General features: G+C 42.5%; 1 protein-coding gene across 7 annotated transcripts in view; it reads right to left on the minus strand.

The window, feature by feature from the left end:
- The window catches only part of ZNF862 (zinc finger protein 862), a 37,866-nt gene extending 24,857 nt beyond the window's left edge, over window positions 1-13,009 (minus strand). For 2 of the 7 annotated variants that reach the window (XM_077849745.1, XM_077849740.1), the window contains exons 1-3: window positions 12,716-12,957; window positions 426-623; window positions 166-277 (exon numbers count right to left, since the gene is read on the minus strand). In XM_077849745.1, coding sequence (XP_077705871.1) covers window positions 166-226 — 61 coding nt within the window. In that variant the 5' untranslated portion in view covers window positions 227-277; window positions 426-623; window positions 12,716-12,957. Of the gene's footprint in view, window positions 1-165; window positions 278-425; window positions 624-986; window positions 1,833-6,866; window positions 6,939-12,715 lie in introns of those variants that run through there. The other 5 variants (XM_077849744.1, XM_077849741.1, XM_077849742.1 and 2 more) reach the window with 5 other exon arrangements.
- Window positions 13,010-16,376: the final 3,367 nt, after the last annotated feature.

Below are 16,376 nucleotides of genomic sequence, written 5' to 3' on the forward strand. Positions count from 1 at the left end.
ATCCAGGTGCAGTTAAGTTACAAATGGGACTGAGCAGATGAATAATGTAAACAGGCCTGAAAAAAATGGTAGGATACCAGAAAATTCTCAAGTATGTCATAATTGGATACAGTTTGGAATGGTGGTCCAGACTCAGGTGGTGGGAAAGAGAACAGGAGCCCATACCTAGCTGTGCCACCAGCTTGTCAGAACCACAGATCTCCTTCTGTTGCTGACTCAGCAGCATCCATTCCTCCTGAAGCAAGTATACAGTGATGTCATCAAACGTCACAGGAGCCTGGAGGGAAAAATGGCACCAGCTAAGTACCAACATCCTCCTTAGTTTTCCACATCTGTGTTCATGACCACCTGAGGGCACCTGTACTCTGGGCACCTATCAGACTGGGGGGAGGGGCATTGTCCATCTGCATAGAGACCTTTCTCACCTTCTGGGTCCAAGTCACAGTGGGAATGAGACTTTCTTCTAGGAAGGGCCACACACCGAAACACAAGTCATCAAGAAGGCTGACTCAGGAATTCCATTATCCTTTCCCTGTGTGCTCTTCGCCTGCCACAGTACCCAGCACTTCTCCGCAAGAGCCTCAGCAACAACCTATGGCACATGCTTGTGCAAAATCTTGAACCTGGTAAGGAGAATGTATCTGATTCCTGGAAACAGTCCAAAGTCATTCAGAACTATGTCAATGAAATCAGTGATCAAGATAGGCAAAGCTTTAGAGTAGAGAACCATATCCCATGGGGTTTGTAAAGTGCCTCTGTTCTGCCAAAAAGGGGTATGCAGTTCAGAAAACATTTTCAGGAGTACTGGAGTGAGATGGCAGATTGGACAAGCACTCTGAATTTTGCATCCTCCCTGTGTATTTAAAAGACATTCTCCCCACCAAACATGCCAAAGCAAAACACCCACTAGGGTGGGAAACAAAACAAGGGGACAAAAGTCATACAGTTCTGGACACTGAGGAGATCCAAGAAAATCAAATCCTCACCCAGCAGCAGATTGAGAAATAACACAATTGATAGCAGAAAATCCAAAGGCAGTTCAGGATCTGCAGCGCTGAAAGCCTCCAGCCTGGGTGTGAAGGCAGTAAGGCTAGGACAACAGGAATGCCATTGGCCAGCAAATGCCTGCCCAGATTCCCCTGCATGGCTCTGTGCTACAAGCCCCCTCTTTTATGGACTCAGAGCTTTGGTTAAAATCTGGGTTTCCGATTACACAGTGTTAGCTAACAGTTGGACTAGCAGACAGCAGAGGAAAGACTCTCTCAGGGCCGAAGAAACCAAAACAGATGGTTGCAAGGGGAGGAGGCAGGTAGGAACATGATATGAACGTGAGGCATGGAGAAGAAAACTTTACAAAAATAAAACTATCATTGTAGCCTCAGAGAGGTAAACTGCTGCGGCCATGCAACAAACCATTATAAAATAAATAAGCAAAAAAGGAAATAGAACACATTACTCTTTTATCATTTTAATTTCGTACCACAAACACTTATCACCTAGTTTAATAAATAAGATTATTAACAAAAAATAAATTCCCCACCACCAAAGCAAAACATCTTGGGAAACAATTTCTTTGGGGTAAATAAAAGTTCTTCTAGAGTAACAACTGTGAAAGGGACCCATTCATACCTATTTATGACAAGGTTTAGTATATTTGCCTAAAATTGCCTTGTAACTTTATGGTCAGATTACAAGCACATAAAATACCTATTTTAACTTCAACAGTAAAAACTTCTTGAGAAAAACAATACAGACCATTCTTATCTGTCACTGTTGAGTTGTATACTTAAAAAATAATTCGAGTACTTTTCTAATGAGTCAATACATGTTCACTGCAGAAAATTTAGACAATGAGCAAAAAAAAAATGTATTAAGATCATCCACAATCACCTTGCTAAAAAAGAATTAGGGATCCCTGGGTGGCTCAGTGGTTTGGCGCCTGCCTTTGGCCCAGGGTGCAATCCTGGAGTCCTGGGATTGAGTCCCGCGTCGGGCTCCCAGGATGGAGCTTGCTTCTCCTTCCTCCTGTGTCTCTGCCTCTCTCTCATTCTCTCTCTCTCTCTCTTTCTCTATCATAAATAAATAAATCTTAAAAAAAAAAAAGACTCTCACAGAGTCTTTAAAAAAAAAAAAGAATTACTACTGACATTTGGTATGTAACCTTCTAGACTTTTGTCTATGAATATGTATTAATGAATAATTTCAAAAATAAAAATGATTTGGAAACACAATGGTCCAAAATCTTTGGGACACAGCAAAAGCAGTCTAAGAGGGAAGTTTAAGATGAGGCTTACCTCAAGAAACAAGAAAAATCTCAATCTAACCTTATATCTCATGGAACTAGAAAAAGAAGAACTAGAAAAGCCCAAAGAAATAAATTATTAAGACCAGAGTGGAAATGAATGAAATACAGACAAAAAAAAAAAAAAAAAAGAAAAAGATTAATGAAACCAAAAGTTCATTCTTTGAAAAGATAAACAAAATTGATAAACCTTCAGTTTTCTTTTTTCTTTTTTTTTTAGATTTTATTTATTCATAGAGACACAGAGAGAGAGAGGCAGAGACACAGGCAGAGGGAGAAGCAGGCTCCATGCACCGGGAGCCTGACGCGGGACTCGATCCAGGGTCTCCAGGATTGCGCCCTGTGCCAAAGGCAGGCGCTAAACCGCTGCGCCACCAGGGCTGCCCTGATAAACCTTCAGTCAAACTCATCAAGAAAAAAAGAGAGAAGACTCAAATAAAATCACAAATAAAGGAGAAATAACAATGGATACCACAGAAATATAAAGGATTATAAGAATACTACAAAAAATTATATGTCAACAATTGAACAACCTAGAAGAAATGGGTAAATTCCTGGAAACATACAATCTTCCAAAACTACATCAGGAAGAAATAGAAATTTTGAACAGACTGATTACTAATAATGAAATTTATTTGGTAATCAAAAAATTCCCAACAAACAAAAGTCCAGGACCAGATGGCTTCACAGATGAATTCTACCAAATATTTAAAGAAGAGTTTAATACCTAGTCCTCTCAAAATTCTAAAAAATAGAAAAGGAAGGAAAACCTCCCAATTAATTTTATGAGGCCAGCATTAACCAAAATCAGACAAAAATACCACCAACCTCCCCCCCAAAAGAGAGAGAGAGAGAGAGAGAGAAAGAGAAAGAGAGAGAGAGAGAGAACTACAGGCCAACATCCCTGATCAACATGGGCAAAAATCCTCAACAAATGTTAGCAAACTGAATTCAACAATACAATAAAAGCATCATTCACAATAATCAAGTGGGATTTATTCCAGAGATACAAGGATGGTTAAATATTCACAAATCAATCAATGTGATACATCACATTAACAAAAGGAGGCATAGGGGCACCTGGGTGGCTCAGTGGTTGAGCAGAGCATGGTCCCCAGATCCTGGGATCGAGTCCCACAACAAGATCCCCACAGGGAGCCTGCTTCTCTCTGTGCCTCTCATGAATAAATAAATAAAATCTTAAAAAACAAAAGTTGGAATAGAAGTCATATCATCTCAAAAGATACATAAAAAGCATTTAACAAAAATAAACATCTCTTCATGATAAAAACTCTCAACAGAGGTTTAGAGGAAACATATATCAACATAATAAAGGCCATATATGAAAAGCCCACAGTCGACATCATACTAAAAGATGAAAAACTGAAAGCTTTTCCTCTAAGATCAGAAACAAGACAAGGATGTCTACTTTCATCACTGTTGTTCAAGACAGTACTGGAAGTCCTAGGCTGCAGCAATCAGATAAGAAAAAGAAATAAAAGGCATCTAAATTGCTAAGGAAAAAGTAAAGCTGTCACTATTCACAGATGACATAATACTACACATAGAAAACCCTAAAGACTCCACCAAAAAGCTACTAGAATAAATTCTATAAAGTTGCAGGATACAAAATTAATATACAGAAATCTGTTGCATTTCTCTACATTAATAGCAACGTAGCAGAAAGAGAAATTATGAAAAAACAATTTCATTTATAATTGAACTGAAAAGAATAAAATACCTAGGAATAGAAAACTATAAGATATTGATGAAAAAAATGAAGACAATATACACACAAATGGAAAGATATACCATGCTCATGGATTGAAAGAATTAATACTGTTAAAATGTCCATATTATCCAAAGCAATCTACAGATTCAATGCAATCCATATCAAGAACCCAACAGCACTTTTCACTGAACTATAACAAATAATGCTAAAATTTGTATGGAACCACAAAAGACCTCGAATAACCAAAGCAATCTTGAAAAAAAAAGACTGAAGCTGGAGTTATTATAATCCCAGATTTCAAGATATACTACAAAGCTATAATAATCTAAACAATATGGTCCTGGCACAAAAATAGATACAGATCAATAGAACAGGATAGACAACCCAGAAATAAACCTTCTCATAGATGGTCAATTAATTTATGACAGTGGAGGCAGGTATATACAATGAGGAAAAGACAAACTTTTCAATAAATGGTGCTTGGAAAACTAGACAGCTACATGCAAAAGAGTGAAATTGGACCACTTTCTTACATCATACACAAAAAAACTTCAAAATGGATTAAAGACCTAAATGTGAGAACTAAAATCATATAAAACTCCTAAAACAAAAAACACAGGCACTGATTTCTTGGACTTCAATCTTAGCAACATATTTACAGATGTCTCCTCAGGAAAGGGAAATAAAAGCACAACTAAACTATTGGGATCACACAAAAATAAAAAGCTCTTACACAGTGAAGGAAACCATCAACAAAACAAAAAGGCAACCTACTGAATGGGAGAAGATATTTTTAAAGGATATATCTGATAAAGGGTTAATATCCAAAATACATAAAGAACTTATACAACTAAGCACCAAAAAAAAAAAAAAATCTGATTAAAAAATGCAGAGGATTTGGACAGATATTTTTCCAAAGAAGACATACATATAGCCAACAGACACATGAAATAATGTTCAACATCACTCATAATCAAGGAAATGCAAATCAAACCACAATGAGGTATCACTTCACACCAGTCAGAATAGCTAGTATCAAAGACAATAACAGAGGCCCTTGGCTGGCTCAGTAAGGAGGGCATGTGACTCTTGATCTCACAGTTGTGAGTTCGAGCCCCACATTGGGTGTAGAGATTACTTTAAAATTAAAAAATCTTTTAAAAAAGAGACAAGATATAACAAGTACTGGTGAGGAGTGAGGATATGGAGAAACGGGAACACTCATGCACTGTTGGTGGGAATGTAAATTGGTGCAGCCACTGTGAGGAGGGGTCCTCAAAAAATTAAAAATAGAAATACTATGTGATCCATAATTCTACTACTGGATATTGATCCAAAGAAAGCAAAAATACTAATTCAAAAAGATATATGCACCCCCATGCTTATTGAAGCATTATTTACAATAGCCAAGATATGGAAGCAACTTGTGTCCATTGATAATTGAATGGATAAAGAAGGGATGCCTGGGTGGCTCAGCAGTTGAGCGCCTGCCTTCAGCCCATGGCGTGATCCTGGAGTCCCAGGATCAAGTCCCACATCAGGCTTCCTGGAGGGAGACTGCTTCTCCCTCTGCCTATGTCTCCAAATCTCTCTCTCTGCCTCTCATGAATAAATAAGTTAAATCTTTTTAAAAAATGAATGGATAAAGAAGATGTCATACAAATATATGTGATCTATTTATCATATATAGAGAGAATGGAATATGCAACAACATGGACGGACCTAGAAGGTATTATGCATGGACGGACCAAGAAGGTATTATTTTTCAGACAAAAAAGACAAATAGAATATAACTTACTTATATGTGGAATCTAAGAAACAAAAATTAACAAAAAAAAAACTGAAACAGACTCATAAATACAGAGAACAAACTGATGGTTGCAGAGGAGGGATGGTGGTAGGAGAAATAAGCAAAAGGGATTAAGAGGTACAAACTTCCAGTTACAAAATAAATAAGATACGAGGATGAACAATATAGAATGGGGAATATAGTCAATAATATTTAATAATGTGCAGTGACAGATGGGGACTTCACTTGCAGTGAGCCCTGAGTAATATACAGAATTGTCCAACCACTATGTTGTACACTTGAAACAAATACATCATATGGCAATTATACTTCATTAATAAAAATTTTTTAGATTAAAAAAAAATTTTTTTAGATTTTATTATTTTTAAAAATTTACTCATGAGAGATACAGACAGAGGCAGAGACATGGGCAGAGGGAGAAGCAGGCTCCTCGCAGGGAGGTCAACACAGCACTCAATACCTGGGCCTGGAATCACACCCTGAGCTGAAGGCAGATGCTCCACCACTGAGCCACCCAGGTGTGTCCCAATAATAAAATTAAAAAAAAAAAAAAAGAATTGTTCTGCCAAATGTATATGTTTTAAATAACTATTTGCTCTCAAAGTGTCTTCCAAAGCAAAATGTGATTTTGTTTCCAAATCCTGCTGGAAGATCAGCTCCACTAAAACAAGGCAGACAGGAAAGGGGTACACATAAGAAATGGTTAAGGAGAGCCAACATGGGAAGTAGGAAGAGAACACTTGAGATTATACTGAAGGTGGATCTCAGGATGATTACTGTATACCAGGACTAGCAAGGTAGCTGTTCCGATTGGGACAGGTTAAACTTGTGACCAAAGATGAGCAGGGCTCCCTATTCATGCCCATCTCTCCCCCTTTCTTCCTGAAGGAACAGGTGGGCTTATCATGAAAGCCAATGGACCCACCACTTTAGCTTTAGCATCCACAAGGATGAAGAGTATGGCCAGAACTGAATGCTTAGATAATAAGGAAGTATTTTCCCAACAAGAATGACTGCCTTACCTCTGGTATTTCTTTTAGCCAGTATGATGGCAAGCACTTTCTGATTCCAAGTGACCTCAATGTAAAGAAAACACAATTTCATATATATATATATATATATATATATATATATATATATATCTCAAAGGCTATATCTGGATGTTCTATTTTAAAGATTTTTTTTAAATTATTCGAGAGAGAGAGAGAGAGGCAGAGACATAGGCAGAGGGAGAAGCAGACTCCATGCAGGGAGCCTGATGTGGGACTCAATCCCGGGACTCCAGGATCACACCCTGAGCCAAAGGCAGATGCTCAACCACTGAGCAGCCTAGGCATCCCTGGATGTTCTATTTTAGTGGTTCCCATTGTCTACAGGGCAGAACTCTGACTTAGCCCAGCACCAAGTTCCGTGGATGTGAACAACCCACCTTCCTAACTTTAGTTCTATGTATTGCCTCACCTGGAATCTCTATTGCAGACAGATCAGTGTAACTGCAATCACTTAACATATCTTGTACCTTTCCTCCCCCTACATACCCAACTTTTAGGTTCCCTGACTGCCTACTTCCTCCTAGCTACTTAGTCTACCCACTCATCAGGTTCCCATTCACATTCCATCTCTTTCATGAGGGATTTACTAACCACCTGGGCTAAGCATTTCTTTCCCCTAAGCAAAGAAGCCTTGGCACCCCCCATGGAGCTAGAGATACTCAGGAAGCCTATGCTGATTGGCTTATTTTATAACAGCCTTCACCATCACCTACCCCTTCCCCCCACCACTTTATGCAGAAAGTTTTTCATAGGCACTTAACTATTTCATTCAACATAGATTTATTATTTGTTTCTTATGTGCTTGGTGCATGGTGATCCTAAGATATGGAAAAACAAAATCACCATTGCCAAAGAGATTAAAATCTATCAGGCGGTGACAGACATCAATAATATAAGTGCAATAATAGGGTAGCCCGGGTGGCTCAGTGGTGCCACCTTTGGCCCAGGGCATGATCCTGGAGACCCAGGATCAAGTCCCACATTGGGATCCCTGCATGAAGACTGCTTCTCCCTCTGCGTGTGTCTCTGCCTCTCTCTCTCTCTCTCTGTGTGTCTCTCATGAATAAATAAATAAAATCTTTTTAAAAATAAGTGCAATAATAGAAATGGCACTTCCATGGAAAAGACAGATGGAGGAAGAACCAGAAATTTTGAGGCAAGAAATACATACACAATAAGTACTCCTAATTGGTAGCACCAAAAATCAAATGTGTCCCAGAGGGCACATAAGGTGTCAGACTGCAGTGTTCTCTTTTTTTTTTTAAGATTTTATTTATTTATTCATGAGAGACACACACACACAGAGAGAGAGAGAGAGAGAAGCAGAGACACAGTCAGAGGGAGAAGCAGACTCCATGCAGGGAGCCCGACGTGGGACTTGATCCTGGGTCTCCAGGATCAGGCCGTGGGACTCAATCCTGGGTCTCGAGGATCAGGCCCTGGGCTGAAGGCGGCACTAAGCCGCTGAGCCACCGGCGCTGTCCCTGCAGTGTTCTTCAGAACATTCACAGCCTGTAGCAGAGGGGGTTCCTGTAATGATGCTACTTTACAAGTCATTTATTCCAAAAATACTGAGAACTTATAAAATGCCAGATGTTGCTCCATTGCTCTAGCTGGGGATATAGCAAGGAGTAAAGTCAGCATACATGTAAATAAAAACACGTGAGAATTTTATATAGTGATAAGGGCTGTGAAAAAATAAAACAGGATAATGGAATAGAGTGGTGGGGCAAGCTTTGAATTCTATCCATTATTTTGCCAATGGCAAGCAAGATACCCCAAACCTAGCCCAATAGGCCAAGACTGCTTTTAGTTAATAAATACCACAAAACAGCACCAAAAGAAGATACTAATAATAGATCAAGTTACTACCTGAAGTAGACCCCCAGTCTCCCAGCCTTGAGCCAAATATATAAATATGTGTGTGTGTGTGTGTGTGTGTGTGTACAGAATGGAACTTTAGAACAGCACAGACATTCTATCCAGCCTAGTTGCTGCCACTCATTTGCAAGATATCTAACACTGCCAGTTTGTTCAGCAATCACTTTATTTCATCTTTGGATAACCTTCTAATTTCCCAGGTTAGAGAACTGAAGCATTTGGGAAGGGTGAGCATCTTTTTGAGACACTCTGCAATCAGAATTAGTATCAAAAATGAAAATTCCAGTTCCCAGGGTTTTCAAGTAGTGGTTGGGCCTAAACAGGACTTTAAATCTCTCCCCTACCTCCCAAAATGTGTGCATTTCTCTCTTCTCTCATTAAAAGCTAAGAAAGCCCTTTATCTGATACATCATTTGCAAATATCTTCTCCCATTCTGTAGGTTGTCTTTTAGTTTTGTTGACTGTTTCTTTTGCTGTGCAAAAGATTCTTATCTTGATGAAGTCCCAATAGTTCATTTTTGCTTTTGTTTCTCTTGCCTTCATGGATATATCTTGCAAGAAGTTACTGTGGCCAAGTTCAAAAAGGGTGTTGCCATATCAGATAAAGGGCTAGTATCCAAGATCTATAAAGAACTTATGAAACTCAACAGCAAAGAAACAAACAATCCAATCCCGAAATGGGCAAAAGACATGAACAGAAATGTCACAGAGGAAGACATAGACGTGGCCAACAAGCACATGAGAAAATGTTCCGCATCACTGGCCATCAGGGAAATACAAATCAAAACCACAGTGAGATACCACCTCACACCGGTGAGAACAGGGAAAATTAACAAGGCAGGAAACAACAAATGTTGGAGAGGATGTGGAGAAAGGGGAACCCTCCTGCACTGTTGGTGGGAATGTGAACTGGTGCAGCCACTCTGGAAAACTGTGTGGAGGTTCCTCAAAGAATTAAAAATAGATCTGCCCTACGACCCAGCAATTGCACTGCCGGGGATTTACCCCAAAGATACAGATGCAATGAAACACCAGGACACCTGCTCCCCAATGTTTATAGCAGCAACGTCCAAAATAGCCACACTGTGGAAGGAGCCTTGGTGTCCATCGAAAGATGAATGGATAAAGAAGATGTGGTCTATGTATACAATGGAATATTACTCAGCCATTAGAAAAGACAAATACCCACTATTTGCTTCGATGTGGATGGAACTGGAGGGTTCTCAAAGTGTGCTGAGTGAAGTAAGTCAATCAGAGAAGGACAAACATTATATGGTCTCATTCATTTGGGGAATATAAAAAATAGTGAAAGGGAATAAAGGGGAAAAGAGAAAAAATAAGTGGGAAATATCAGAAAGAGAGACAGAACATAAGAAACTCCTAAATCTGGGAAACAAACTAGGGGTGGTAGAAAGGGAGGTGGGCGGGGGGTGGAGGTGACTGGGTGACGGGCACTGAGGGGGGCACTTGATGGGATGAGCACTGGGTGTTATTCTATATGTTGGCAATTGAACACCAATAAAAAATAAATTTATATTAAAAAAAAAGCTAAGAAAGCCTAGGGATACTTAAGTGGCTCAGTCAGTTAAGCGTTTGACTCTTGATTTCAGCTCAGGTTATGATCTCAGGGTCATGAGACTGAGCCCTGGGGCTCTGTGCTGGACATGAAGTCTGCTTAAGATTCTCTTTCTCCTGAGGAGAAAGGGGAACCGTCGTATACTGTTGGTAGGAATGCAAGCTGGTGCAGCTGCTCTGGAAAATGGTATGGAAGTTCCTCAAAAAAGTTGAAAATAGAGCTACCCTACAACCTGGCAATTGCACTGCTGGGTATTTACCCCAAAGATAGATATGTAGTGATCCGAAGGGTCACCTGCACCCCAATGTTTAGAGCAGCAATGTCCACAAGAGCCAAACTATGGAAAGAGTCTAGATGTCCAGAAAGATGAATAAAGATGTAGTATATGTATACAATGGACTACTACTCAGCCATCAAAAAAAAAAAAAAAAAAAGAAATCTTGCCATTCACAACAACGTGGGTGGAACTAAAGGGCATTATGCTCAGTGAAATAAGTCAATCAGAGAAAGACAATTATCATATGATCTCACTTATGTGGAATTTAAGATACAAAACAGGATCAGAGCGGAAAAGAGGAGAAAATAAAACAAGATGAAATCAGAGAGGCAGATAAATCATAAGACTCTTAATCATAGGAAACAAACTGAGGGTTGCTGGAAGGGAAGTAGCGGGGGATGGGGTAACTGGGTGATGAGCATTAGGAGGGCTCCTGATGGAATGAGCACTGGGTGTTACATAAAACTGATGAGTCACTGACCTCAACTAACAATATAGTATATGTCAATTAACTGAATTTAAACAAAAAAATTTTTAAAAGACTCCCTCTGCCCCTCCCCTACTTGCTTGCTCTCTAAAAAATAAAAAAATAATAAAAATAAAAATAAAATGTAACAAAAGCTAAGAAAGCCTACAACTACACAGAATAGCTTGAAATCAACCTCAAATCACTAATTCCAATTTTCAATGCCCATTGCTTATGACCCTTCTTCCCCATTACATTTTGCTCCCAAAACTAGGTCTAATTGAAAGTAATCAGCAGATACTATCTGAGAGTAAGGGCCAGTTCCTTTACTTCTCTGCTATTCCTATAATGCTTAACATGAGGCTGGTGCACCGTTCACCTTCAATCTTTCTTTAGTTAGGTTCTGTGCAGCTTTATTTGTCAGAGGGTTTACCTTGGTTGTTTCAACTGTGAAATGCATCACTGTAGCTTGTGGAGGGGTGCGAGTGTGAAGAGAGGCTTAAGCAGGGAGTAACTTCTGGTAACTGAGTCCTTCCCAGCCTTTCCAAGAGGAGCTACAGAGTGAACACAACCTCATCATCCTTTCTCTCTTTTGTCCATGGGACAATCCTTCCAGGCTTGTCCTCTTACTGAACACAAATCTGTGGGAGGGCTCCTCCGGGGAACGTGGTCACCTCGTGTGTGTCCTGTATCCCACCATCTCCCTCGGTCAACCACTGACCACATATGTTTGTTAACTTTCTTCGTTGATTTTTTTTTTTTTTTTTTTTAAGGAGAGACTTCAATACACACTTGAAAACATTGTGGAAGGAATTCCCCCTGTGCCAAAGAAACAATCCTCAAGAACTGGCAGCAGGCAGCAAAGAACATCCAGAAAGATCCTAGTCCCCAAGGGCTGCCACTGTGTCCACGTCAAATGGCTACAACCAAGCTGGTCAAGCCTCCGAGCTCCAGCAATCCTGTCAAACTCGCTTAACTCTACCCTCGAGCACTTTCTCCTACCATTTCTTCCAGCGCAGCCTCCTGCCCCAAGCCTGAAGGAAGTTTATGGCTATACTTCCCGTCAATGCTCAGATACTACGCGAAGTAGACACGCTAGCAACTTTAAGTGGGCAAGAAGTATGCCAGATGCCTTCTCTTTTTCTTCTGGGCCCTTTCTTGGGAGGGAGGATGTAGTCACCGCCAAACCCTCACCCTACTCTCGGGAATCCCTACCCCGTTGGCTTCCACTACGGTCCTACTCAGGCTTAAAACACGCTGGGCCTCTTGGACACTCCGGACGGAGCTGTGCGAGGCACCTTTCCACCACCGCACTGGGCGGTCCCCCGCCCCGGCATCAAGCGAGCGCCCACTGCGCTGAGGGCGGCTCGGCGGCGGGAGACAGAGGGGGCAGGGAGGCCGCGCGGGGCTCGGGGCGGGTTCGTTCGCTCCTCCCTGCGACCCCCGCCCGGAGAAGGCCGCCCCAGTGCGGAGGGAGCGGCGGCGGGCGAGCGGGCGAGTCCTTCCCTGCAAGGCTGGCTCATCCGCGGGGCCTCCGCCCGTACCGCCCGCCTCGCGGGAGCCCAGGTCAGGGATCTACGGGACGGGGGAGGGCGGCCCCAGGGCCCTTCCAGGCCTACCTTCCCCGACTCCCTGGGCTCCATGGCCCCGCCTGCGGTGGCCGGTGCTGAGACCCCGCCACTGCCTCCAGGCCGCCCCCTCCCCCCGCGGCCTGGCCTGAGGACGCCGCCGCCGCCGCCGCGACCACTTTGGGGACCGGGGCCCCCGGAGGGCAGGGCGCCCGGACGGGGAGGGCGCGCGGCCGGGAACTGGCTCTCGCACGTCGGGGGAGCAGTAACACTCCCGGCGCCTGGAGAGGCGAGCGGCGGGGACGAGCGTCGTACCGAGCGAACCGCTTTACGGCAGCCGCCGGGCCCGAGACGGCGGGGCATCACGGGAAGCGTAGTCCGGCCTCGTTCAGCGGCTCTCAAGCTGCTATTGGCTCCCGAAATGCGGGGCCCTGATTGGACGCCGAGCAGCTCGCTCTCCGCCCTTCCCGCCTGGCTCGAGGGCGCTGAGGATTCGGTGGCACCTGCGGCGGCACCCTGGGACCCTGCGTTTAGGGCCAAGCGTTCTCATCGCGCTGTTAGACTGCCTGTTCTTGCGTCTGTTCCCTCGCACTTTTAGGGTCGGTGTCAACCTGGAAGGTTTCAGATTTTATTTAATCTAGAAGGGCAATCCTTTTTATTAATTTTAGTTTTTAAAAAAATTTTATTTTACATTCATTCAAAAAAGCACCATTGGTTGCCTACCATGTGCCAGGCACGGTGCAAGGTTTGGGAATGCACAGCTGAATGAAACAAAACTTTGCCTTCAAGGAGCTTACAGTCTACTGGGGAGACAGACCAAAAACAGGTAACTATAAAATAAAGACACAAGGGCAAGGAAAGAGGTAAGCACGAGACCCTACCAAAGCACACTTTGTCACCATCTAGGGTATGGTGGTGGGAGTATATGGGATGGTTGGCCAAGGATTTCCTAAGGGAGTGTCACCTGAACTGGATTAAGGGTAGGTGTTAGAGAGGTGAGGTGCTGTGGGTGGAAGTGCGTACCTCCCAAATTTGTATGTAACCCTTGTGTGGTGGTATTTAGATATGGGGCCTTTGGGAGGTAAACTGGTTTAGAGGAGATCATGAGGATGGGACTCTCATGATGGGAATGGTGTCCTTCTAAGAGACACCAGAGAGCTTGTTGTCTCTCTCCGCCAGATGAGGAAACAGTGAGAAGACAGCTGTCTGTAAGCCAGGAAGATAGTTCCCACCAGAACTCAGCCATGCTGGCATCTGGCCTTGAACTCCCACTTGAAACAGTGAAAAAATAAATATCTGCTGTTTAAGCCACCTGGTCTATGGTATTTTGTTATGGTAACCTGAGCTAACTAAAACAGAAGAGGAAGAAAGTTGTTGCTAAGAGGACAGTAGGCCCTAAGAAATAGCATAAGCAAAGCCAGACAGGTGAGCAAACGGTATGTGCAGGGATGGTGTAAGGCAGGAAATTATGGGACATGGCACTGGAGAGATACTTGGGGGCTGGATGTGGAAGGCAGTGTATGCTACCTTAGGGTGTTTGAAATGAGTTTTAAGCTGGTGACTGGTGTGGGCAAATTTGCACTTTAGTTGGGTAAGTCATACTGCAGAGTAGAGGGTGAATTTAAGGAGGAAAGAAAGAAGACCAAACTCAATTAAAATATGCTTGCTCCCTTTTCTTCTCTCTCTCTCTCTCTCTTTTAAGATTTTATGTATTTATTTGAGAGAAAGAGAGAGAGGGCCCGCATGAGTAGGTGGAGGGGCAGAGAGAGAGAGAGGGAGAAGCAGGCTCCCCACTGAGCAGGGAGCCCAATGGGGGACTCAATCCCAGAATCCTGGAATCCCATGACCTGAGCCAAAGGCAGATGCTTAACCAGATGAGCCTTATCTTTCAAAGACATGAAAGAAGACTTCACCTGCCTCTAATTTGACCTCAGTCTCTACTTTCTAACTGATTACTCTTTCCAGCTTATGTCTCAACTCAGGCAAAGCATCCTCTGATGGGAACCAAAACCCTCCCCTCAAACAATAAGGACTGCCCCAAGCTCCAAGACCCCACATGACTGACCTCAAGATAATGATCCACCTGACCTTTCCTGCACATCTGCCTGTACCCACCAACTTGTGTCCCTTATTGTCCTCCTATAAACCTAGAAGTATTTTCAGCATTTTGGAGATAGTCTTTGAGACATTAGTCTGCTGTCTTCCCAGTGGTCGCCTTACTGAAATAAATTCCTTTCACCACTGCTCACCTCCCTGCCTTTAGATTTTGTCAGCAGTGAGTGGCCGAAGCTGGTCTGTTGGGGACCCCCTAAGTCAGATGCTCTTGCACCCCTGTGTCCTGGTTACAGACATAAAATTATAAGAACTAATTAGAACAATATATTGTTTGGTTTGTAATATATGAGTGTAATATGCATAATAATAATAGTATAAATAATAAATAGTAAAGTGCAAAAATCTTAACTGTGTAAATTGATGTGTTTTTTTTTAAAGATTTTATTTATTTATTCATGAGAGACACAGAAAGGAGAGAGAGAGAGAGAGAGAGAGAGAGAGGCAGAGGGAGAAGCAGGCTCCGTGCAGGGAGCCTGACGTGGGACTCGATCCCAGGTCTCCAAGATCACACCCTGGGCCGAAGGCGGTGCTAAACCGCTGAGCCACCCAGGCTACCCTAGATGTGTTTTTACGTGTTCCAGGTAGCCACCACTCAGATCAGATACAGAAAATTTCCAGCACTCCAGAAAGCTCCTGTGGCCCTCCCTTTATGTATACATACAGGGAAAATGACAGGAAGTAAGGAAGTGATTATTATAAAGGCGTTGGTAAAATTAACTATTAAAATATCTGATGTACTTTTACATATGTGTGTTTTAAGTCACAATTTAAAGTTCTAAATAAAAAATAAAATTTTTTATTTTAAATTTTTACTAAATTTTTACATTGCCACACTGATTGTTAAGTATTTTGATTATCACCCCTGAGTAGGTCCCAAGTAACCATTCTCTGCTATTCAGCTCTGTTCTCCTATCCAGGGTTGAAGAGAGCTAAACTCAGCAGGGGTTGATAAGAATACCTTTTCTAGAAATGTGAGAGTTCAATCCATGTGAGTAGAACTGTAATATTTGACCTCAGCTCAGGCTGCCATAACAACATAGAGAGAAATTTACTTTCCTGGAGTTCTGGAGACTGGAAGTCCCAGATCCGGTGCCAGCGTGATTGGTTCTGGTGTGACTTCTCTTCCTGGCTTGCAGGTGTCACAACCTCGCTGCACGCTGATAATGACCTCTTCTCTGTGTACTCATGGTGGGGGGGCGGGATGAGCTCTCTGGTTTCTCTTCTAAGGACACTAATCCTATCTGCTTTATGACCTAATTTGACCTTAATTACCTCTGGATAGGCCCTATTTCTTATTTCCAAATATAGTCAGTTTGTGGCTTTGTGTGCTTCCAGCAGCCTCCCTCTGGCCAGGTGCAGTCACTGGGAGGGGAGCCTGTGTTGTTGAGAAAGAACAATGAGACAAATGCACAGAAATGAGACGGAAGACTCCAGGTGGCCTTCTAATCTCCAGCTCCCAGCTCAACCATAACTGTACCTCTCTGTATGTACCCTGGAAAGCTGTATTTCTACCCATGAGTTATTTCTTCCCTGTCTCATTATAGCAAACTCTTTTCTCAGGGTTTAAAAATTGGAGGTGACGGTGCCTGGGTGGGTC

Source organism: Canis aureus, chromosome 15 (assembly GCF_053574225.1).
Source record: "Canis aureus isolate CA01 chromosome 15, VMU_Caureus_v.1.0, whole genome shotgun sequence".
Taxonomy (NCBI): Eukaryota; Metazoa; Chordata; class Mammalia; order Carnivora; family Canidae; genus Canis; species Canis aureus.